The sequence below is a fragment of the Lepisosteus oculatus genome, chromosome 17 (genome assembly GCF_040954835.1).
Source record: "Lepisosteus oculatus isolate fLepOcu1 chromosome 17, fLepOcu1.hap2, whole genome shotgun sequence".
Classification (NCBI taxonomy): domain Eukaryota; kingdom Metazoa; phylum Chordata; class Actinopteri; order Semionotiformes; family Lepisosteidae; genus Lepisosteus; species Lepisosteus oculatus.
In genome coordinates, this window is record NC_090712.1 from 15,145,456 (window position 1) to 15,168,675 (window position 23,220).

Here is a 23,220-nt window from a genome sequence, read left to right on the forward strand (position 1 = left end):
CTTTACTGCTGGCTTGGAAAGGCCACTTGCATTTGGTTTAAATTAAAAAGCCATCAAACCGAAGCAAATAACTGAATGGAAGGAGACTACACCCTTTGAAGTTTGTGCAAATCATACTGAGAGCGATAATTAGCAGCAGACAATTGCAATCTACTGTTTATTTGCAAGTGGTGGGGGGGGGGATTCTGGGGTAGGAGATTAGAGAGGGGTTGCTTTAGGTATTGTTTTACGGAGAGTGAGATAATCTAATGCCAATAAACGTAAGTTACCCTTAGCAGCTTTTTGCACTTAGTGAATATTTGATGAACAGGAGGTAATATAGAACATCATACATTGAGTCCCCTAAAAAAGGAATCCTGATTGTCTTTGTCCTTCTGGATACCTCGATATGCTTATGTCTTACAGGCAGGGCATCACATTTATAGGAAGCAGTTCTATACAATAGGATACACCTCTTTACACAAATGATCTGAAACATTTGTACCCATGGTGTTGAAGCTGATCCTTGGATCAAGCAGCTTCTGACAACCAAACACGCTACATGTGGTCAATGGTTTCCCCTCATTTGTAAGCTTTCTTATGGTCATTTTTAATCGGCTTCATCAATAATTCCACTGGTGTCAAGCATAAGCTGCAGAGGATCAGCAAACTGGATACAATTTAGAGCACCAAAGTTTCACTGTCTGTCTCCAATTCCTCAACAACCTCAGACCTCAGAGAAAGGTCAAATACTTGGTCCAATTAAACAAATAGCATAACTGCATAATTTAGACCTCAGCTGAAAGAATAATCAGAAGACCAAGCCACCCTTTGGAGCTGGAAGTTGTACAGCCCTTGACTTGAGGGATGACTCTTTCAGAATAGTGTCCTCAAGATATTAAGGAAGGGAGATCAGATGTCAACCAGGAGGTCCAGTAAAAACTGATTTAGTAATTCTTTGTCCTTTACATGAACTGAGACCCTTATTATAGTATAAGTCAATATTTATTTTTTTGCTTTAGCAGTGGTGTGGTTTTCCTCCTCCAGAGATATTTTCCACTCACGTGCCTTCTAAAGACACAGAGAAATAATGGGGGGGCATCTTTCTTCAGTGAAATAGTTGCCTACGCACACATGAAAAGAACAATGTTATGAACATTTTGTTTAGTATAACTGTTTTTAATTCCTGAGAAAACACTGTGTGCACAATTATAAATACCCTGCTTTCAGCTGTGCATTCAGCTACTATGTAACATACCTGTACTTGTCATGATCCTGAACTCCTTTTCCTAGCTCTAAAAAGGGTTCTGTGTAATTCTTCCCAACAGGTAGCAGCACCACCCTTTGGTGAATATATGAATTGCACTGAGTTTTTGATTACAAATTAATTCGATATGCATTTTATTCTTCTTTAGAAGTCTTTATGGCATTACATAATAAGAAACAGAGTTACAGATAAAAAAGGAAACCTTCTGCTTTGAAATCCACAAACAAGGAAATTGCTCTTTTGATGCTCATCCAAGATTAATATGTGAGAAACTCATTAAAGCGATCCAAGACCATTCTTATGACTCACATCCTAAGCTTCATATCCCATCCTCGTGATCCAGAATCCTGAATCCAGTATTTTTTCTGTTACTAATTTATAAAAAGCATTATGCAAGAGAGAAGGGTTAAACTGATTCCGTTTCAACTGGACCTATTTATCACTTCTCCGCAGTGGTAAAGCTGTGGCTCAGTTAAAGAGACCTAGAAAACCTGCTGGATTCCAGAAACAAGGACCAGAAGGAACCCCAGCATCTATCCCCTCCTCATTTCAACAGAAAGCAGTATTCTGCTTCATCAAATGAGTGCATTTCTGTTTCCTTACCACTAGATGGAAGCAGTAATCTTTGACAGCTCTTCTGAACCAAACTATGGTACTGAGCAAGAAATGAAAGACATGCACTTACCTTCCTAAAGACTCTCTGCTGAAACATAAGAAAAGGGTTAATGAGTAGAAATGTGTAGGCATGGCATGAATCGTCACAATTTCCATAAAAAGAAAATAATGACAAAAAAAACATCAGGCTCAATTTCAAAAGTTAAGAATAAAAATATTATTTGCAAAAATAGGAACCTGGCCATTGCAATAAAATTATACAAGCTTGTACTCAACTAAGTACAGCAGAACAATAAGTTGTATAAATCTGCTGTCCAATAACTTATTAACTTTCTGAACACTCAGGGCAAGTTAGTGCAAACCGTTTTCAAAAAGAGGTTAAAATAAGGAAAGATATTGTTTGATTGATTGGATTACCTACACCTAACAATAAAATTATAACGGGATCCACAATCTACAAATGAGCTTCCTGATATTCATTTTGCTGAATGTGGGAGCTGTGTTTTCATCAACCAGCTGATTGCAAAGTTCAATCATGTGATGAGAATGGTCTCCTTATTTGTAGCAGTGGTTGAAGCTGTTACTGGGCAAATAATCATTCATTGCTCAAGTCAAGTTAGACAAATGTCTTCTTAAATGGACTTGACAGTAATGCTGTCTAAATACCTGGCAGATCTTATCTCTGGTCATCTGATCACAAACTCCTATTAATAGAGTTCATGGTTTTGTGTGGGGTCAGTGCTGGTTCTAGAGCTTTCTCCTTTCTCCTCCTCATTGTCCCTCTTGCTGTCATTACATTCATCAAGTGCCTGTCTAGTCTGCACGATCTCACAACGATAGTACGTATTAAACCCAATTTGTGGCAAAAGGTTTCCAAGGAATTTGATTTGCATGAATACAGTTTAACCAAAACCAATGTATCAATCGTACATATCTAAATAAGTACAAAATTTTCACCATCTTGTACAGTATTTGGAATCTGGGTAATGCTCTCCTAGAAATTTTAGACGTGATGCACAGTATAGATTAGGCTACAGGTTTCTCTTTTAAGAAGTTTTAAGTGGTAATAGTTTTCTAATCCTTGAATAATATCAGGACTCATTACTGTAGTGGTTCAGCCAAATTCTTAAAATCAAGAGTGGAGTCTAGTAACTAAAAACAAAAATACGTCATGCAATTGTTGGTAGATTTCATATTCAATTTCAGCCAAACTGGATAGATTAGTTGGAGCATCAGATACAGAATGTAGGTAATTTACAATGTCTCTGCACACAACTTCCAGTTTCTACAGTCCATGTCAGCCAAGTCTTTATTTCAGAGCTATATAAATTACAATAAATGCAAATTTTTTTAGTTGTAAATTTTTTAAAAGATGACTTTGATCATTTAAGAATATATTTTTCTTATGCACAAATGAGTTTTCTTTAGAATGAAAGTTTGACAAAAAAAAAACTGCCGTTTGTTTTTTTATTAATATTGTCAACAAGAGACACCTTAAAAAATACACAAGACGTGTACAATGGAATCACACACTCAATGTAAGCAGACAATTGCACACCAACACACTCTTACTATCCAGACATACTGTGTACAATAAATAGAGAGAACACAGTTTTCTGCAAGTCTTTGGCTGTATTTGAAAATTCATTTCAATTTTTTATCTCATTTTGTTGTTGTGAACATCCAGACAAAACAAAAACTAAGAATGAACAATATATCTTAACAACTTGTTTTTTTTAACGCATCATATCCAACATAACAAAAATAACTGCCATTTCTCTTGGAATTTTACAAAAAATTTATAGTTTGTGTTTTAATTTTTTTCTTTTTTATGTTTTTATACAAAAAACTGTATACAAATCATGTTTCAAGTGAGACCAATACTATACAAATGAACAAATAAAAAAATGCAAAGCCATGAAATTTAATCACCAAGCACATATGAAGCAACTTATTCACCACATGGGAAGTCAGTCTGGTAAGGCCACACTAATTCAGTTTTAAACAAGCAGCAGCAAAACAATTAGAAAACAAATGGATCAATATACTTATCTCCTAAGGCAAAAGAAAAGCCTTTTCAAAGCACTGGAGTTTAGGTTTGTTCACAGAGCAGAATGCACTTAATCAAAAATCTATTTGCCTTTTGTTTTTGGTTGGACTGAGGACAACCAATGTAGTGTAGCATTAGAAACAAAAAGGGGAATAAGGACTACGTAAAATGATTTTCTTTGATCTCTGGTGTGCTGCCCATTCTACTGCTTATTAATTTCAGGCATGGGACATTCACACATTTCTTGAACTCTGTATTTAAGTCACTGGCCCACACCTCAGATGCACTGAGGCATTATGTATAGAGGAGTGCTTTCTGTAATATTTTCCATGGCTTCATACAGCATTCATGTCTTGACAGTCAGAAGAAATAACAAATAGGAAAAGTCAAGTGTCTCCTTTTATTCCAATAGGCAGGATCCCATTTCCCATTGAATTACAAAAGGGTTCTGGTGTACCTATATCCTTGCTGAGCCTCTGCTGCTTTCACGACTACAGAAGGGCCTCTTCAGTGCATGCCAGGAAAAACACAGAGGCACTGAGCTAAAAGAGGAGATCTGAAAAACCTTAAAGGAAGGCAGAACCCATTTAGCTTCCTCTAGTGCTAGTACTGAAAACCAAATTCAGCTACAACATACATTCTCAATGTTTTCCTATGTCGATCATCTCCTTTAAGATGCTTGCTGTCTTCCGTTTCATTTATCTGCCCCCTAGGCTGCCTGACTTAACCGAGCTTTAAATATGCTGATACAAACAGTCCCTACCTCTAAAGACATTAATGCCAAGAGAGCTGAAACAGGATTTATGTCAACCACTTCTATAATCAGATACAGGGTCTTCCAAAGACTGAGGCCTTATTATCTGACAGTGATAACACTCAGTTCCAGCACATCTGATTCAGGGCATCCCTCAGCTGAGAGTCCATACAGGAGGACTCCTGTAGCATGGCTATCTTGTTGACTTGCTGACTGCTTTTCCTCATACAACATATCTGTCCTATTCAAACAAAGCCACACGCACAGAAAAACAAAGGGTTTTTACATAATATATCAAGTAATTAAAATAGTGCACATAGCAGTACTCAAAGTAAACAAATACAGCCAAATTAATTTAAAAATCCATTCTGCTCACTACAAATTCAAAAACGTCTTTCTACAAGATCACGACGTCTGACCCCTAATCTTGTCCTTGATCTATACTCCCCTTTTCTTCAGCCCTACATGAAAGAACGTAACTCTTTTTGTCCGTTTTTACTAATGCCCTACTGTAGGAGAGCAAGGCCTGAGGGGCACCAATGGCTTCACAGACATTGGGAAGATCGAACTCATTTAAATTAGGATATGGCACAGTAGCTCACATTAATTTGGGCTTCAGTTCTGTAAGATTGCCACAGTGAATGGATTTCCTACAGTTTCAGAAGCCTAAAGAAAAGGAGCTGGTGCTGAAGAGAAAGCAGTGCTCTCACACCTGCCATACACAGCATGACAAAACCAACCTGGCTTCAGTGGGGCTATAGTTTGTTTTTAAATAAGTAAAATTGGCACATACTTGCTAAATTAAATTAAAAATAACCACAAATATTTACACAATTGCAGTAAACATTCTTGGAAATGCAAACAGAGACACGTGAACTGCTGGGCAACTCTCCACTGTGACCAATCACTGGTCATTCTGCAATCAGGCCAAATGGCATAATCGAAGGGTCAAAGTGCTTCACAACACATAACATTACATTAACACAAGGCAATGCCAGTACTTTTAAGCATCCTCCACTGTGAATATTTCATTTGTTCTGTGCTTTTACCTATCCAAGTTAAATATCTTGAAGCTAAAAAAAAAAATCCACCCAAAGTGACCATTCTCATACAATGAATAAATACCCACTTACTCCCAAGCCACACTTTCTGACAAAGCAACCACTAGACACGGACATGACTCCTTTTAAACACACTTCACACCACCCTCAGCTTTCAAACGTGTGATCGTCAGTTACATAAAGCGCAAGATGAGACCAAAGGTTTTATGTGACAATAAAATATTAGCGTAAAATTATCATCTGCTTAACGAAAAGACTGCATCTATACTGAGGCCTGGATATTTCATACAGGAACCTTGAGACTAAAAAACTAATACAAGCATTTCCTCTTTCAGAACCGCAGTTATGTTCATCACACAAACACCTTCAGAAATTCAGAAAACATAGTTCTTGTGATTAATGTACCTAGGAAGTAGCTATAACCTGTAAAACTAGTTCCGACATCTTCCAAACTGTTTGACCTTTTATATAGATGTCCGATATATCAAAAAAGGGTACGTAATTGAAAAACATAATAGAGCAATATCATTTAACATTTAGATACTTCAGAATAAGTGCTGGTGAAATTCTCCTGACCAACGACTATAACGACACAAGTGTGCCTCGTAACCACTGAGAAATTCAATTTCTTTATAATGATTTGGCTCAAGCTGATGGAACTAGATTTGAAAATCTTAGAATTAAAGTATGAAGTATGATCAATACAATCACTTTGTTATTCAAATGACCAGTCTGTCTCGCATATCAAAAGAAGAAAAAAACTTTTATGAAATAAACTAATAAAATCTTATGCTACATCACGACAAAGAACTACTGCAGTACTTAGCAGTGTTATACACTATTCTTTCCTTCACTATGCAAGACTAAGTCCATCCTAATATACATATTCGTGGGCATTATTTCATTTGCAACATTTAAGGTGAGGGGACTTTTAGTGACTGGATAATTCAAGTGCTCTCTTTTTGCAACATGCACCTTCAATGTTTGATGAAGGTGTGTAAATAACATGTTAAATACTTAAATCTTATTATTGCCTTACACCACCTGTAGAGCAGGGTATCAGGTATTTATAAGCAACAATGTGATACCAAAGTCAAAGAGATACTAATTTGGATGGATTAAAAGACTGTTCTACTGCTTCATACGGTGGATATCTTCTGTGAAAAATTGCCTTTCAGCGAAAACAATATGTCTTTAGTGACTTCAGTGTTTTACTGAGCATTAGCGTGAATGTAACTATTGTCGGGCTGTGAACTGTGCAAAAACAAATCCATAAAAAAAGAAAAAGAAGCAAAAATAGCAATAATAACCGTACATTAACATTTATACCATTTAACATCTGCACCTCAATCTGAGGTTAAAAAATTGCCCTTCACATAACAGATTTCTCCAAGCATTAAGGTCACATACCTTTAAGGTACAAACAAAAACATGAACAAAAATACTATTCTTCAAGTTATAAAAATAATAATAAAATAAAAGCCTGTTTTGTCAACTTGGTCAGATTAATTCCTGCACTGTTTGTCACCCTTCTCAGACAGACGTCATGCGTATATCATCTCAGTGTGAACATCACCTGCCGGACACTGTGAGGACCATGTGGGCTCTGGTAAAGGCAAAGGCTTCGGCCCACTTTATCACATTAATGTCTTGGGTTGCAAGTGTAAGTTAAATGATCTCCTTCAGTCCTGAGCTAGCTTTACACATACATACCCTGACTGAGGTAAAGCAAGCAACGCAAAAAGCAATGTCACGGACTCCCATTTATTTCAGCAGAACCTATTTAGGGCTGTGCACTGGGGCCACTGAAATATGAGAGAGGTCGTTTTTGTGCTTTCCATATTGCTTGCCCTTCTAAAGTCATGTACATATCTGTCCTTACTCAAGTTCTTATATAAATGACTGTACACAGAATTCGAAAAAATGATTACGTGTTTGCCGAGGGGAATAGTAAATAGGATGTACAATTTCTTCCTCTCTTTCTGCACCCGAGCGTACAGAAACCTACTCCTCCTCTTTTCCACAAGTTCTTACAGTCCTCGTCTCTGAGCTGTCGGCGGTGGATGTAGGAAAATTATAAATTAAAAATGTGTTTTAAAAACCAGCATGGCACCACCTAACATTCTAAGATGCTATTTACAGCTGCTTCCAGAACAGAGTCTGTGTCAGCCAGCGGCCCCTGGCTGTGCTCTAAAGGCTTGTCCGAACCGCGCCCCGGGTGTGGGGCAGTAGGAGGGGCGCTGGGCGGCACAGTGGTGCTGTGCGGTACAGGAGCTGGGGGGGCAGAGACAATGCTGCTGCTGCTATTATTGTTATTGTTACTGTTGAGGGAGCATTTCTGGGTCTTCTTCAGATCCAAGATGCTCTTGATCGCAGTCTCCAGGTGTTCACTGAGGGACACCTCCTGCTGGGGTGGGTCACCCATGGAGTCCTTGCAGCTCTGAGAGGAAGGAGAAGGCTGAGACGCTTTTCTGACGGCAGAATCCAACGTGCCCTTACACTTCGTGTCCTCCCTCCTGTCCTGCGCAGGGCTGCATCCCGATTGGCACTGTAACAGCGTGCTTGGAGTCAGACTGGCTTTTCTTGTATCCACCCCATCACCACATAGCTGCTTTTGCTCTGATCCTGGAGCCCCAGTTTTGGTCTCTGTGTCCTGGGGACCCCCCGTTAGCCTTGGAGAAGAAGCCCCTTCCTTCTCAGTCCTGTTTGGAGGGGAGGGAGTTTGAGAGGCCAATGCTTCCTGTGCCGCCTGCTCTGTGGGTTTGGCCAAGCAACAGAAGTCCTCCAGAAAGCCATCTGAAGTGAGATGACAGGACAATGTTACCATCAAACTGCAACCATTTAGTACCTACTTAAAGAATAGGATGCCTAATCACAGTTTATCTCTGCTTGCTCGCATACAGAGTACAGTCAGTGAAAACAGGACTACTGCAAAAATTTCAGAGCTACACTGAACACTAACTATGGAATTATGCAGTTTTCAAAATTAAAAATTCTATACAGTGTATATATCTAAGACATTTCACATGGTTCTGTTCTGTCTCATTTCATGGCTTTATTCCGCTTAATCCCTTCATTCTTTTCCAAATTAAAATCTTTGTTCTTCAGGAGGACTAAGTAAAAAACAGGCTTGTTATTAGGGATATGCCCTCATCAGGCTGCAAACACAAACACAGATGCCAACACACATCTTAACAGTTCTTAGCAAAATGATAAATATAAAGAGAACCTCTCTAAAGTTAACTTTACTTCTGCAAACAACAATGTTACCTGGATCCATAAGTGCCAGGCGCTTGTCCTGAGTAAGATTGGCTCTTTCTTCCTGATTAAAGGTTCTGTCAATCATCACCATTTCAGATGATGGACTCATTCGCTAGATGGAAACAGAAAAATGAACAATCTCTAGTATTTATTTAACTTCTCATCTATTTTAAACTATCTAGACTATCTAACATCTATTTCTCATCTAATGCCAGTAGTAACAATAAGCACACAAATGCTATAAGAGAAGACACTGCTCATGGGACTGGCCTTTTTCTTCCCCTGGTCATGAGCCGCTCAAGCAGCCTGAAAATCCTACTATATGCCAATAGAACACCCGGTTTTAATTCCAGACTCACCTTTCCCTCCACCAGCAACAGTCGTCTGTACTTGTTCAACATGGCTTGTGTGCGCTTCAGTACCTGTGTTGCAACTGCCTCAAACTCATTATCCACTGAAGAAGGAAGAACAGAAAGAAATTCAATTCTTCCATACCCTTCCATACCCAAGGCACATATTTTCTGCTTCATTCTTCATCTTAATTTTGGAATCTACACAGAATTTACTTGAAAAAAGTACTAATATCAAATGGGGAAACAAGCAGGTAATTAGAATACTGAGTATACTGAACTGTACAATACTTTACAGTTATTATGTTAGTTGCTTATTCTCTTGTATTGCTAAGTTCCAGAATTGGGCTCAAATCCAGTTTTTCAGTTTAATTCATTTTTTTTTTTCATTCATGGAATTGGAAACGGCGATCTGTTTGAAGAATAAATTTTACAGTAAATGAAAAACTGAAATTGACCTTAACTCTGCCAAGATCTTGCATGCTTGCAATGTACAGCATAAAACACACTTCGTTTGAAGGCAGATGATAATGAAGCACCTCTTTTGAAATCCTCATCAGTAGGCAAGGAGCCCTGAAAGACGTGGTAGGGCAGTAGCCTTTTGATGGCATCATCCACAGAGGAGAAGGGAGACTTGTCAACAGCCTGAACACTAGCTTGGTCCTTTCGCAGTTGCTGGAGGATTCTGCACAAGAAAGAGCAGGGAGAATCACAAAACACAGCTGATCGCTAATGTCTAAACAAGTCTTATATACCACAGGCACACATCAGAATCATGTGCACACAAAACATAAATCTTGACAGGCACGATTTGGGTACATTTATTTATTTCATGAGCCCCGTCCACACGTTTAACAACTGAGTTCAAAACCGATTTACCTGAAGCCTAACTCAACATCATTAGAGTGTACAGATTACTTTGAAGTAACTGAGTTATTTTAAATCAATTACTGCTTTAGAACCCAGCACTAGAGGATTGTAACCCAGAAATCCCATGTAACATACTGTAAGTGTTTTTCTATTACATATTGCAGGGCTTACCTACAAACATGGAAGTGGCAAATGAGTACAGCAAAGGTGTAATGGAATCTTTTATCTAACTGGTAAGTAATCAGCATGATTGTTTCTGCTGAGAATACCATTTTGTCATTGTCAACTTTGTACAATTCACTTAGTATTTAAATATCAGGGACAAGTGCAACAATCAAAAGACAAACAAGAATGCAGAGTCTTTGAAGTGTGCACAATGTCGGTTTCATTCACTACTTTGGCAAGTGATGCTTTATCTTGAGAGAAAACGTGGGTTTAAAGAAACAAGTGTTTATATAATTTTTTCAAATAGTATTAATTATATATTAATTAAATATGGTTAGTAACTGACAGAAATTAAAATCAAAGATACTGAAAGTGGCAAAAACACAGTTAAGACCATTTACAAAAGTGAACTCTGCTCATTCCCAAACATTCCCAATAAAATATGTTCTCACAACTAACACTTACAAGTTTCCCTTTGTTAACTGCTGAGAAGCAGGCCTCTTGTGGGCACTGATCTGCAAGAAATAAAATAACGCTGTTACCAAACCAACTGTGTTATCCATAGCTTTGTTTTCTAACAGCCTCTTCAATGGAGAAAAGGACACCGTTATCTAAATAACTGGGGTGAAACCAGTGAAAACACCTTCTTCCAGTGAAACAACTTAATTTTCAAAACATATTCAAAACCTGACCAAGTGACATAATGGGGAAGACAAATTCCAGAACAAGTTTCCATTTTCAAAATACGATGCAAAATGAACCATAAACCGGAAGTCAAAGCAGCTCTGACTGTATGGGTCTGAACCAGCCATCATACCTGAGTGTTCGGCTGATGCAGATGCTGGACCTCTGCTTTATTTGCCAGGTGCACATTATCCAAAGGTGCTGACGCTGCACTTAAGCCTTTGTTAACTGTGAATCAAAGAGGAAAAACATTGACTCCACTGTACAACTGAACATGAGTTAAGGAAAGAAAGTTTAATATCCAAAAAAAGTTATCACTTATCACATACTAAATTCAGTGCTAAAAATTTCACAAGTAACAACCTGTTTTTTTTCTCTTTAATACAATTCTCTCAGCATTGTTATTTACAAATGTCTCTTTTAAAAGGTTTGTCTCCAACAGGTATTGCTTAAAACAATACTACAATATTTAATTTTTAATTTAAATTTCAGGATCGGTCTTAAAAACTCCTCCTAAAAAATACTTTGGATTTTAATGAAAATAGAAGGCAAACACAAAAGACGGAGCACTCTGGTTTTGAGAGACCAGCAAAGTAGAGGAGTAACTGTGGTGAGTAGGCTTGCCTTTGTTACCGAGAAGGTTAGCCAGCTGAGGCTGTCTGAGGCCGTCTTGCAGCTTCGGAAAAAGTCCAGCCTCCTTCTGAGTCTGCACAGCAGGGAAACAAAACTGATTACAAGCAGATCATTGGTGCAAAACAGTGATAGTGCTGCTTGATTTCTTTTGTAAGCATACAACATTGAGCTCCTTATCTCTTCCATGACATCAAAACTCATTTGATGAACTTTTCCAGCAAATGGAGTACTAAATTATTGTTAAAGTTTTAACTCAGCATCGTAGACATTGTTTCCTCATTAAACAGCGCCAAACTCAAAGCAAATAAACAAATGTAGCCCAATACCTGATTCTGCCCAAACTGATGTGTTTCACATTGCTGGTGTTGCTGCTGCTGTACCTGCTGGTGCTGTGCTCCTTGATTCCCTAAAGTTTGAGAACTATTGACTGCTTCCTCTGATGCCGGGGGAAAGAATCGGTGGCCCATGTTGGCAGGAACCTGCTGTCTAACTGGGGCCTGTTGCTGTTGCAGGTTCTGTTGGGCACTTGCTCCCTGAACAGCCTGTTGTGACTGAGCTCCATAACCAGGATGCACAGAACCTGCTGAGTTTATAACTGCAAACCTGTTTGGAATCTGCATGCCTTGAACCATGGAGGACCCTGCCTGTCCACCAGCAGGGAACCCCGGCCTGGCTTTGGGTACATTCCCATGGGACGCTGAAAGATGTACCACTGTCTGAGGGGGCTGCTGCAGCTGGCTGCTCACCACTCCCTGATTGACAATTAGCTGCCCTCCAGAGGAAGCAAAGTTCTGCCCAGCAACCAGCTGCACAGATGTGCTCTGATTGGCCAGGATGGCCCCAGAGTAAGAGGGGTTGGCTAAAGTCCTGTTGCCAAAAGCTTGATCAGCAGGGTTGTGGATCAGTTGAGCCTGCTGGGTCTGCAGAACCTGTCCATTCAGGGCCTGGATGCTGTGCGTAGCTGTGCAGCTTGGAGAAATGGAAAGAGATGTGGGGAGCAAGAACTGGTTTTGATGCAAACTGGACTGTTGCTGGTGCTGGGCCCCCATAGGAGACTGGATGACGATACTGCCGGAATGATTGATCACTTGGTGCCCTGACGTGGGCTTCCTCAGGCCTGGCTGGTTGACTATGTTGAGTGTCATCTGCTGCGATTGCTGGGACTGCTGCTGGCCTGCCTGCGGGGAATTTGCAGAGGCATAGGGACTGCTCTGCTGTGCTTGATGCTGTGATGGTGGAGGCTGTATTCCTAAGCTGCTGATGTTGTAGACAGTCTGATGCCCCACCTGGATAGGCTTCGGCTGAATGCTTATAGGACCTTTTAGGTTTTGGTTCATAGTGCTCAGAGGCTGGGAGGAAGGGCCTCTCTGAATGATGATGTTCTGGACCGGTATAGGCGCTTGCAGTCCACAGCCCTTGAAAGGCATGGAAACCTGACCCGGAGCAGAGTTGCTGAACATGGGTCCACCTCCAGCATTGTGGCTTGGCTGTCTTTGTACCAACAGCCCTCCACCCATACCTGGAGAAGAAGGCTGTCCTGGCTTCAGCAAGATCTGAGGCCGATCCAGGTTGTTGATAGTCATCATGGGGGGCTGAGTGTTGAAGGAGCCCACCAGCTGGATGTGGCCTGACGGGCTGCCATTGTGCAGGTGCTGGGGATGAACCTGGTGAATGAAGCCATGCGGCTGCATGCCAGGAAAGTGACTCCCAGCGGGCGGTTGCAAAACAGGCAGGTGGGATAGCCCCATGGCACCAAAGCTGGAGTTAGGCACCACCTGCTGAGAGAAGGGCTGCCCAGCCACCCCCAAGGAAGGAGAGGAGGACTCCAGGAGCGCCTCCTGAGCAAGCGTCTGCTCTGTGATGTCTGCCTCCTGAAGGGATTTCTGCAGGATGTCGAAGGGCTGCTCCTCCCCCAGCTCCCCCATAGAGGGAGAAGCACCCCCTAGCTCCTCCTCTATGAACTGCAGGCTGCTGGAGAGCTGCAGTCCATCGCCACCTGTGTTCCCCAGGTGGTTACTCACATCCTTCAGAGTGGAACTGGGGTCTGCATTCTGCACAGCAGGAGAAATATAATGAATTAATCATAAAACAAGAATGAAAAATGCTACATAGAAAACAGAACAAGAAACAACATTTTAACTTGATGTTTAGCTGAAGGCACTGTATCTACACTACTAAGCTTTCTGCTTAGTCCCAAAATAATAAGCATTTTGTTAATTAAATCATAATAGAGCATCTAAAAGGAGGTATGATTTGCACTGCGTCAGCAAGCTCTGAAATATGACAGAATAAACAGGAAATAATGTCAGACTTCTGTGAAATTGTACTAAGTCTGTAGACTTACAGTGCCATATAAAAGGAGATGAAAGCAATCTGTCATCTTTATCACTGCCATAATCTACTTCTTTCTGTGAAGTTACCTATACTATGCAAGCACAGCCAATGAACTCACTGAAGCACTGGCGAAGAGTGAATTAGCTGAACCGAATGTAGCACTGTTCAGGTCATCTTCATCAATCTGGAAAGAGCACCGAGTGTTAATTGTACTCCCTTATAGCAAAGGATCATAGAGAAGTCAGCTCTATCCCAATTTCATTGTCTAAATCATCTTACACATGTACAGCTGAAGGAAACCATTAACACCTAGTACTCAAGTACAGACTACCTAACGTGTTTTCAACACTTAAACATTATATTGTTTTTGATGTACATGCAACAGAAATAAAATATATCCAAAAACACTGTGGGAGATTTTCAGTTTTCTTCATATGGTGGCTCAGTTTTCATTAATCATAATTATGAAAGACCCCACTGAGAATACGTCTCTAGCATGATTCACTTTTGCAGAAGCAGGAAGATTGTGAAACATATTTATTAATTGATCCCTGAAGAAATGAAGGGATTTAAATTTAATGAACAAGAACAGCACACTTACTGATTTACTGTTTGAACCATGAAGATAATCATTTAATGCCTGCACGTCTCTGTGTGAGAAAAATAAAAGAGCTGAAACTTCTCATTGCGATACAATCTCATTAACAGTCCAAGAGAAAACATCCTGAATCATTACATCAGACCACAAATCTCCAAAAAGCTACATTCGAATTGATTACTTTGGCAAAACCAATATGGCAAGGAATCTGTTACGTGCTGCTTGTGTGCATACACATTTGCTTTTGCTTGAATTGCACTTTGTAGAGTTTGATAAATGAGTAGACTCTTACCCTATAATATCTAGAAGACGGCGGTCATCATCATCATCCATGACAACTACAGTTTTGAGAACATCATGTTAATTTTGATGATGAGACAGAAAATGTTATTTAGCCAGAAAAAGTACAAAAACTCATTGTTCTTACAATTTGCTTCTAACTCTATTACCCCGATGCTGAAGTCAAATGTCTTGAGGTTAATTTATATTACATATGATGCATTTATACTGATTAATGGAATATGGTTATATCTACAGATTAAAAATTCATGTAAAATAAGACTGCAATCAACAAAGATATAATGAAAACAGGCTTAACATAAGAAAATCAGTATTGTCTTTAAAGACCAATGTTTTTCCAAAGAGTTAAATCCTCTCTAACCAGTACAAAATGATTCAAATGTGCATGTTTGATTTGTAGACTTTCTACGTGTCTTTTTAAATAAAATGTGCTATTGTGTCCAATTTTTGCAGCATAAATAATTTGACTGAGTTTTTAATCATTTTTTTCTCCACAAAGGTAACAACAAAAATCTTTTAAGTTAAAAGAGAGGCGTCCACAGAAAAAATGCTGCTTTCATGTATCGTACTGACTAAATTTCAATGTAACAGCTATTATAAAGAGATGCACTACAAATAAATATAGGCAACACTTACTGATTTCCAAGCCACTTCATGAAGACAATCATTTAACACCTTTAAGTTCCTGTGTGAAGAAAGAAGGGAGGTTCATCACGACACATCAAGCTTATTGTACAGTGATGAAAAACCTGCTCTGGTGTCAGGCATGGACAGGGTTCAAAGAACGTTAGGATCAAGATGGCTTTCTCTAAAATACATTTACAAATCACCATGGCAAGGAAAACCTCTAGGTCATAATGTGCACCTTATGTGAAACAGTTTTGGGGCACCATACTGACAAACTGAGATATACCACTATTCCTTGCTTATAGGCAATTATAAGGCTTTATAAGGCTTTGAGGTAAATATTTCCTAAAGGATTCCTAGTTCTCTCTTGGAGGTTGACCTGGACTATATATCTTCTTGATTTGTTACTGAAGCATGTTAACAGGAACTGTCAACATTGTTTTCAATGGAAGTGGTAACTGAACCAGTGACCTGTTTCTTTCCAAGAAATCAAAAACCATCTTCTTTTAAATTACATTAAGCAGAATATTAAAAGATACAAAAACACACATGTGGTTTAGCTTATTGCCTTGAGACACTGCAATTTTTGACAAATGCAGTTCACGTTTTGTCACTTGATCTAAAACATGAAAGAGATTTTTACTGTTTCAGTGCTCTCCACTTCAAAGAGATACCATAGATGCATTTTACATTCAAAAGGTCAATGAAGCAGTGAAGCAGCATTTTAACTGAGAAGCTACAGAGCAAGCAATTTTGCTGAAGGGGTTTACTCATACAAACTTACATTGCAGAACTGCCTAAATTCAAAATGAGCAACAAATAGAAATGGGCCATAGGAAATTGGCTAGTGTTATTTTAAACAGACACTCACAATGTTGCTGATGAAATACTGAACTGTGCACTACAGAATGAACTTTCAGTAGTTCAATAAGTTACATGACCATAAAAATTAGAAGGTTGCTACCTGTTAAGATTCCACTGTTGTACATTTTAAGGTTATGACAATGATGTTTATGTGGCATCACTGTACTTATTTATATTGGAGATGGACTGCTATCTGAACACTCTGCTATCTTTCAGATTAATACAGTAGGTGAAGATTTTAATTCCTATTAAATTACAAGTATGCTCCATAAAGTAAAATGCTCCACAAGTATTTACATAAAAATTAACACACTTCATACATATTTACAAACGAATGCGGCTCTGCATCTTGGTAGTATTTTACATTGCCAGTGATATTACATCAAAACTGCAGCAAAATCAATTTATTTTATTTAAGTGCAATGCAAAAACAATAAGGGCTCATTAAAAATACAGTTAAATCATAAATTATCATAAAAACATTACAATCCCCAATTTTGAGTCAACTGCACATTGTAATTAGTGTTTGGAATTTGCACAGGACTTTTTTTGGAAAACAAAAGAACTTAATGTTTGCATTTATGACAGTTCACACTGCATTACCACAACATATCAGACCTTTTTTTCAATCCTATTTAATAACAAAGATAGGCAATGATCACATATATCGCATTTGTTACAGATTGATCCTTCATATGTACATGCAGTATAGTTTGCAGCAAATCTGAGTTTTTATTTTTAGTGATCACACTAAAAAATAAAAATAAAAAAAGGTAAAAAACGCACGGCCACAGTCATTTGGACATATCATGTTTTAATCCCAAAGCTTTACTTTTTTACAAAGATTTTTAAAATGACACAAAAAGGCCTTGCCCTTTTTTGCAGTTCATAAAATAAAGAGAAGGCACAGCAAATGGAAAATGGCAAAACACACCAAGGAATCTGATATCAAAGTCACGTGTTCAAGTATCGCTTTTAAAAAATAACAGCCCAGATGGCATATGGAATACAGCAGTTTCATACAAACATTTCTGCACAACATTATTGATTACAGGGAAATTTGTGTGCTGCAATCTATTCTGAGACATTCCTTGCTGCAGTGTGCATTTATCTTCTTTGAAACATGGCATCATGTTTTTCAGTAAAGAACTATTCTGGAACGCAAATGATTTGTAGTTATTATTACCATAACATGAAATAGAAGAAAACTGATTAGACTAAAGATTTAAGTTAGTTAAAAGCAACTTTGCTAAATTTAAGAAGTCTGGCTAATATTGTGACAAGGACTATACATACATAGCAATATAACTAGTACATTTCCATAAAGAGGAAGATTCTGCATGCATATCTGCTGTACAAAATGAGCGCTTGTTGTTGAAAGACATGAGAGTAACACACTCAAGACCCCGAATGCATACAAATGCATACACATACCAGCAATACATTTTCACTAAAATGACGTATTTTCACTAGAAACGTATAACCACAAAGTGTCACATATGGCCAAACTAAGAGAATGTAGAAAAACAGCACTTAGTCTTAAACCACCCTTCTTAGTGTCATTTAAAAAAACTCACATATACAAACTGTGCTATATACAGCTATATTTTTTAATGTTGACCACAGTATAAACAGAAAAAATGAGAACAGTATTTAAATAAAACCAAATGCACGACAACTAATTATTCGCATCTTTAATTCACTCATGTCAACTGAAAAAGCCAAGACTCCCTGGAACTACCCAAATAAAAAAGTAGCTAAAAAAATATAGATCCTAGAGCTACAACCAACAAGGACATGTGTTTGCTCAATGGGCAAAATCATGTAAGATTTCTAATTAAGACACAAAACACTGCTATTATATAAACTTGAAATGTGAAAATACTGTGAAAACCTTGAATTCTACAAGGATCCTTATATCTCTAATTCTTGATGTGAAAAGAGCAAGGACCCAAGACAGCTCCAGTGCAGTATGTTAACCAGAGTGTAATAAAGACTGCTAAACCCTGTCCCAGCTTTGGAATGCCCAATATAAATCATTGCAAACCACTAACTGTATAGTACCGCATGTGAAGAAGCTCAAAAAGAAGAGTCTTACATTGTACCTGAACATGGTTGAGTAGCCACCCAAAGAACACTGTTCAGTAGACATATATAGCAAAAACAGTTTGAAAATTCAATTTCAATGCATATTTAGATTGGGATAGAACTACTGCATTGGCTTGATCGGAAAAATACAATACCACTGCAAAAATTGTTTCACATTCACAGCAAATTCACGCAACAGTTATTTCTTCCTGCAAACCCCCATTGTATTCAATAATTAAATATATAAGAAAAATATTTTGTATCAATTGTTTGCAGTATTAGAACCATACTGTATGTTCCTCAGGCAGTAAACAATTGAGTGCATCAAAAAATACACTCTGAAACTGAGGTAGTAAAATATCTGCATTTCACATATTGGTTGAAACCGTTTCGAGAGTCGTTCAACAAAAATCGTTCGACTGAAATTATGCCTATAGTAAGCACGTGTAGAAAAGTTGTGTATGTCCTCTAGATCCTGAAGACTGGCTGAAACCAACTGCCCTTTTGGAATACTGTGGGGACTTCATATTTCCTCCAATTTATGTTAAAAATGTGATGAAGTAACCTTTTTGTAAAGATGCATGGTTCACAGCTAATGACGAAAAAGCACAGCTTTGCACAGAAGTGACAGTGGAGGTTTTCAAATCCAGCAAACAGCATTGATTAGTATTAAAATGGCGGCCGCCGGAGAACTGCGCCACAGACGCTGGCTGGATGCCAAGCAACAAAGACGTTTAATGAAATATAGTGTTACTAAATGTATCCCCTCGTATCTGAAAAAGTTTGAGACAAACTGTTTTTTTTCTCCCCATCGGTAAACTGACTTTAAAAATCGAATACATAAAATAAGGCCCAACTGAAAACAGCATTGTGATCAGCCATACAAGCCATTTCCGCACATTATGTAAGAATAACGATTCAAACATTATTCGATGTTGAAATGAAGCCTACTTAAGCTTCCGTCCTATAATCATAACACATATAAATCGGTTTTACGCTAGTCATACAAAGACATACTATCCTCCTAAAAATCAATCATCATAAAAATACCAGTCAGATAATCTCGAAGGGCAGTTTACACGTAACATACGTAACTAATAGGCATAGGCAAAGCAACACGAGTTTCTCTTTGAAGCCTACCTTCACCATTGTTTGTAAAGAAAACTCCCGACATACATTTCAATTGTACCTCTTTATTTAGGAAAAAATAAAGCATAAATACAAAATAGCTTTCACACAAGCTTAAAATCGTATCAAAATGAAAATCTTTTTATTCGTCGTTCCAACTCCACACTGCTACAGTACATCATTTAAGATATCCTCATTTCAACCCTCTGCAAAAACACGAGCCGGGAAACGGTAACATATAGTTTTAAAAGCGAAAGATCTCAATGTATTGTAGATTTTTGAAAAAAAAAAAGTGTCGTTTCCACGCGAGATAAGGGAAACGAAGATCCACGACAGGTAGATGAAACACTTTTAATGCTGCTAGAAATCAAAATGGAAAAGGGAGGAGATTTTTTTTTCTATTTTTTCTTCCTCTCTGAATCTCTGATGGTGATCAAGGGGGCGTAAAACAAAAGGGAAAAAGGCACTAATTTTAAACCAGTTCAATCACTGAGTCACTGAAATATTTCTGTTACTCAATTTGCTTTGCATCAGCAAAAACACCCAGACTCCCCTCAGTCTCTCTCCAGCTCTTTCAGACCGAGCTCGAAAACCTATTATCCTGTCTTCGCCTTTTAGAAACGTAATGTATAGCAATTTTTAATGTCCAAAAATAGACTGAAATGACAGACAATCGTAGTCGCTTGTGATCACAAATCGCTTCTCATTTCCCTCTACGTTTCGTCGAGGTGAAGTCGTCCACTAGGCTTTCTTTTCGTTTCCCCTTTTTTTTAAACTCCATGTAGAAAGAGCCTGTTTTCGCTAAAACAAAACCTATATAATTACGAGCTACAAAAAGGGAGAAAAAAAACCCTGGAGTTCCTTTAAAGCTGCTATGAATTCAAACCTCATTTTCGTTCTGCTTTTGTCTTCTGGTTTGGCCCTGAAACCTAACGTAGGCTTACACTTTCCCATTATTTATTTGGAAACCTCGGGTTTCTATTCATCGTCCCAAAATAGACTTAAATAATGGACAGCCATAAATATTTATTTAAATTTGCATAACATCAAGACGATTAAAAAAAAGAGGCAAGCCCTTGCTCCTGTCTCACCCCTCTTGAAACCTAATATCTCCATTTGGCAACTTTTAATTCGCTCCCCCTCCTCCTCCTCCTCTCCCTCTCTCACTCTTATATATATATTTTTCTCTCTCTCCTTTTTTCTGTCTCAGATAGATTTTTTTCCCTCTCTCTCACTCTCTTCCCTCCCCGAAGGAAGGGGAGGAAGGAGGTTGTGTGTTTTTTTTCCTTGAAATTTTTATCACAAAATTATAATACACTCAAAGGGAAACTCACCGTCATGAAAAAGCAGTGCCTTGTCAACGGGGTTTCCTCGCCATCACATCAGGGGCCGGCGGGGCAGTGCCGCTCCTGCAGTCAGCAGCAACTGCAAGCAGGCAGCCCCGAGGAAACTACCACTAGCATTGCACACACATACCGCTCAGTGCACATGAAGAAATAGCGAGGAGAAATTGTTAAAGCTATGCACACTCTAAGGAGCATACAGTACCAGCTGATTGATTCACGTTTTTATTTATCAAAGAGAAGCAGCTTTGGAAAAAATCTCATTAAAACACGCCGTTTTTTTTTTTGTAAAAGAAAGCAACTCGCTAGTGAATTCGGGAAACGTAACTTGCAAAACTTCAAAAACTCGGACGCGAGGGGGCGGGGTAAAATAAAAAAGGCACTTACTGTGCAGTGCATCTGTACATGCAACCTGCGTTCAACGGGACATTTTTCTGGGTTTTTGGTTTGTGAAACGCTTATGTGACGTGTTTATTTAAAATTCATACCGTGAATCTAAATCGGGCTCGTGTAAGTTTTTGTGGAGACGTGAAGACCTTTTTCTGGGATCGTTGGAATACACAGGAACGAAAAAAGTATAATGTGCTGTTTGGGATAGAGAAAATGTAAATAGTTATATTTGTAAACGTGTTGATGCCCTATAACTATACATAATTTGCAGTGTGGTCTGGTAGTCTTTAGGTACTTTTCTATATATTGTAAATACACATTTGCAAAGATGTATAAGCTTACAACTCCTATCCTGTTTATTCTGGATAAAAAGGATATAAACAACACGATGTCAGTTGTTCACGAGTGAAGTAAGATTGCTCTAGCCTTTAGGAAGCAAAGTTCATTGAAAGGCAAAGGTCGAATGTCTTAGACAATACAAGTAAGGGTGGCATCTCATGTTTAACTACATTTGCGTTAGTGTTACAGTATTAAAGGGAGAGCAGACAGAAAAATCATATTTTGTGACTTGAATCCACTTGTTACAATTCCATAGAAGCAGTCTGATTGCAATCAGCCTTAAGATGCTACCTTGAGCAGTGGGTCTACCTCCACCTGTAACTGGCTTTCCACTGTTCATACTGATATTCATAAAAGTATGATTTTTTACATGCATGTGCACATTTAATAAGCGCTCTATGCACATCCACTAGTTGAGCTTAAATGCTATTGAGGTGATTTCTCTTTAGCATTTATCATACGAGCTCTGCATGCAAGCTGCTGTGAAGTTTCATCATCCCTCTGCATTTTCCCTGTAGTTCCTAATTCTCATAATCAGAAAAACCTGAGGAACGGAACAATTGGAAGTCAAAGCTGTAGGAATTTACACATGGCAGAAATTCAGACAGGACTGCGCAGTCTCTGCTATCTTTACTGGATTTTGTTTAATTGTACAGGAGTAGGACTGTTAATGGGTACAGGAAATCGGGGACATAAGGGCTGTAGAAAAAGAGGTGTCAAGTCACTTTTCTTAGTTATGACTCTGAAACTTCAAATGATGCGGTCAGTTTGGATCTGATGCAGAGCTAACAGTATTGGAGTTGCCTGCTTCACACAAGTCTGTCCTGAAAGGGTTTCTGTCTCTACCGCCCGCAGAACAGAACTAGCCATGCTCAGGAAACATTTTTGCAACTGTTTCAGGTCAGCACAGACCTTCTCTAAATCCAGAGGAGACAATAGTCTGTCCCCCAAAATTCATTTTTCTCTTTCTAACCTTGTAATATGAAGAAAAGGAAACTTTGGTCCTGGTTTGCAGGAAAAAGATGTATTCATATATGACTACAGTACTTTACAGCAAGGAACAACTGATGGTAAATATTATTAAAACTTTTTTTTATTTAAAGCTGTACAATACTATATGTTTAGCCCTGAAACAGCTGTGGTTTTGCATTGCATTGCAGAATATCAGATGAAGACTAGCAAAAAGCCTACAGGCTGTGATGTACACATCAAACTAAACCGAGCACCACTTCAGACGTAAAATTAAACTGAAGGAAATTTAAAAAAAATACACACAGGAAGTTCAGTCTTAATACATCACCTGCACAGTGGCATAGACAGTACTATATAGTTCTGTGTTTTCACAGTTAAATTATTTGACATTACAATTTTCTTAATTAAAATACTTGGCAAAAGTATTGTTAAATATATTCTAAAGTACTATTTTTAGTATGACATTTACAAGCTATAAAATCTCGACAGGTTTGAGAATTGATTTTCTAATTAACATACTTATTGCTCTCACTTACTACACATCACAG

General features: G+C 38.4%; 1 protein-coding gene across 1 annotated transcript; it reads right to left on the minus strand.

Annotated features, from left to right (window-relative positions):
* Positions 1-3,314: 3,314 nt before the first annotated feature.
* Positions 3,315-21,378, minus strand: bicral (BICRA like chromatin remodeling complex associated protein). Its single transcript, XM_015363134.2, has 13 exons — positions 20,963-21,378; positions 15,558-15,606; positions 14,914-14,959; positions 14,625-14,673; positions 14,142-14,207; positions 12,016-13,740; positions 11,681-11,762; positions 11,190-11,284; positions 10,838-10,887; positions 9,877-10,022; positions 9,347-9,441; positions 8,997-9,099; positions 3,315-8,522 (listed from the first exon to the last, which is right to left on the minus strand). Exons 3-13 carry the CDS (start codon positions 14,952-14,954, stop codon positions 7,843-7,845), a joined length of 3,132 nt encoding a protein of 1,043 aa, XP_015218620.1. The 5' UTR covers positions 14,955-14,959; positions 15,558-15,606; positions 20,963-21,378; the 3' UTR covers positions 3,315-7,842.
* Between the last annotated feature and the right edge of the window lie 1,842 nt (positions 21,379-23,220).

What these genes read in the sequence shown, in the direction of transcription:
- bicral (XM_015363134.2), bottom strand. Translation starts at nt 14,954, where the DNA reads ATGGATGATGATGATGACCGCCGTCTTCTAGATATTATAGG. An exon ending in CACTCTTCGCCAGTGCTTCA is followed by an intron (nt 13,741 to 14,141) that starts GTGAGTTCATTG and finishes CCTGCTGTGCAG; the next exon opens with AATGCAGACCCCAGTTCCAC. An exon ending in TGTTGCTGGTGGAGGGAAAG is followed by an intron (nt 9,100 to 9,346) that starts GTGAGTCTGGAA and finishes GTTTCCATCTAG; the next exon opens with CGAATGAGTCCATCATCTGA.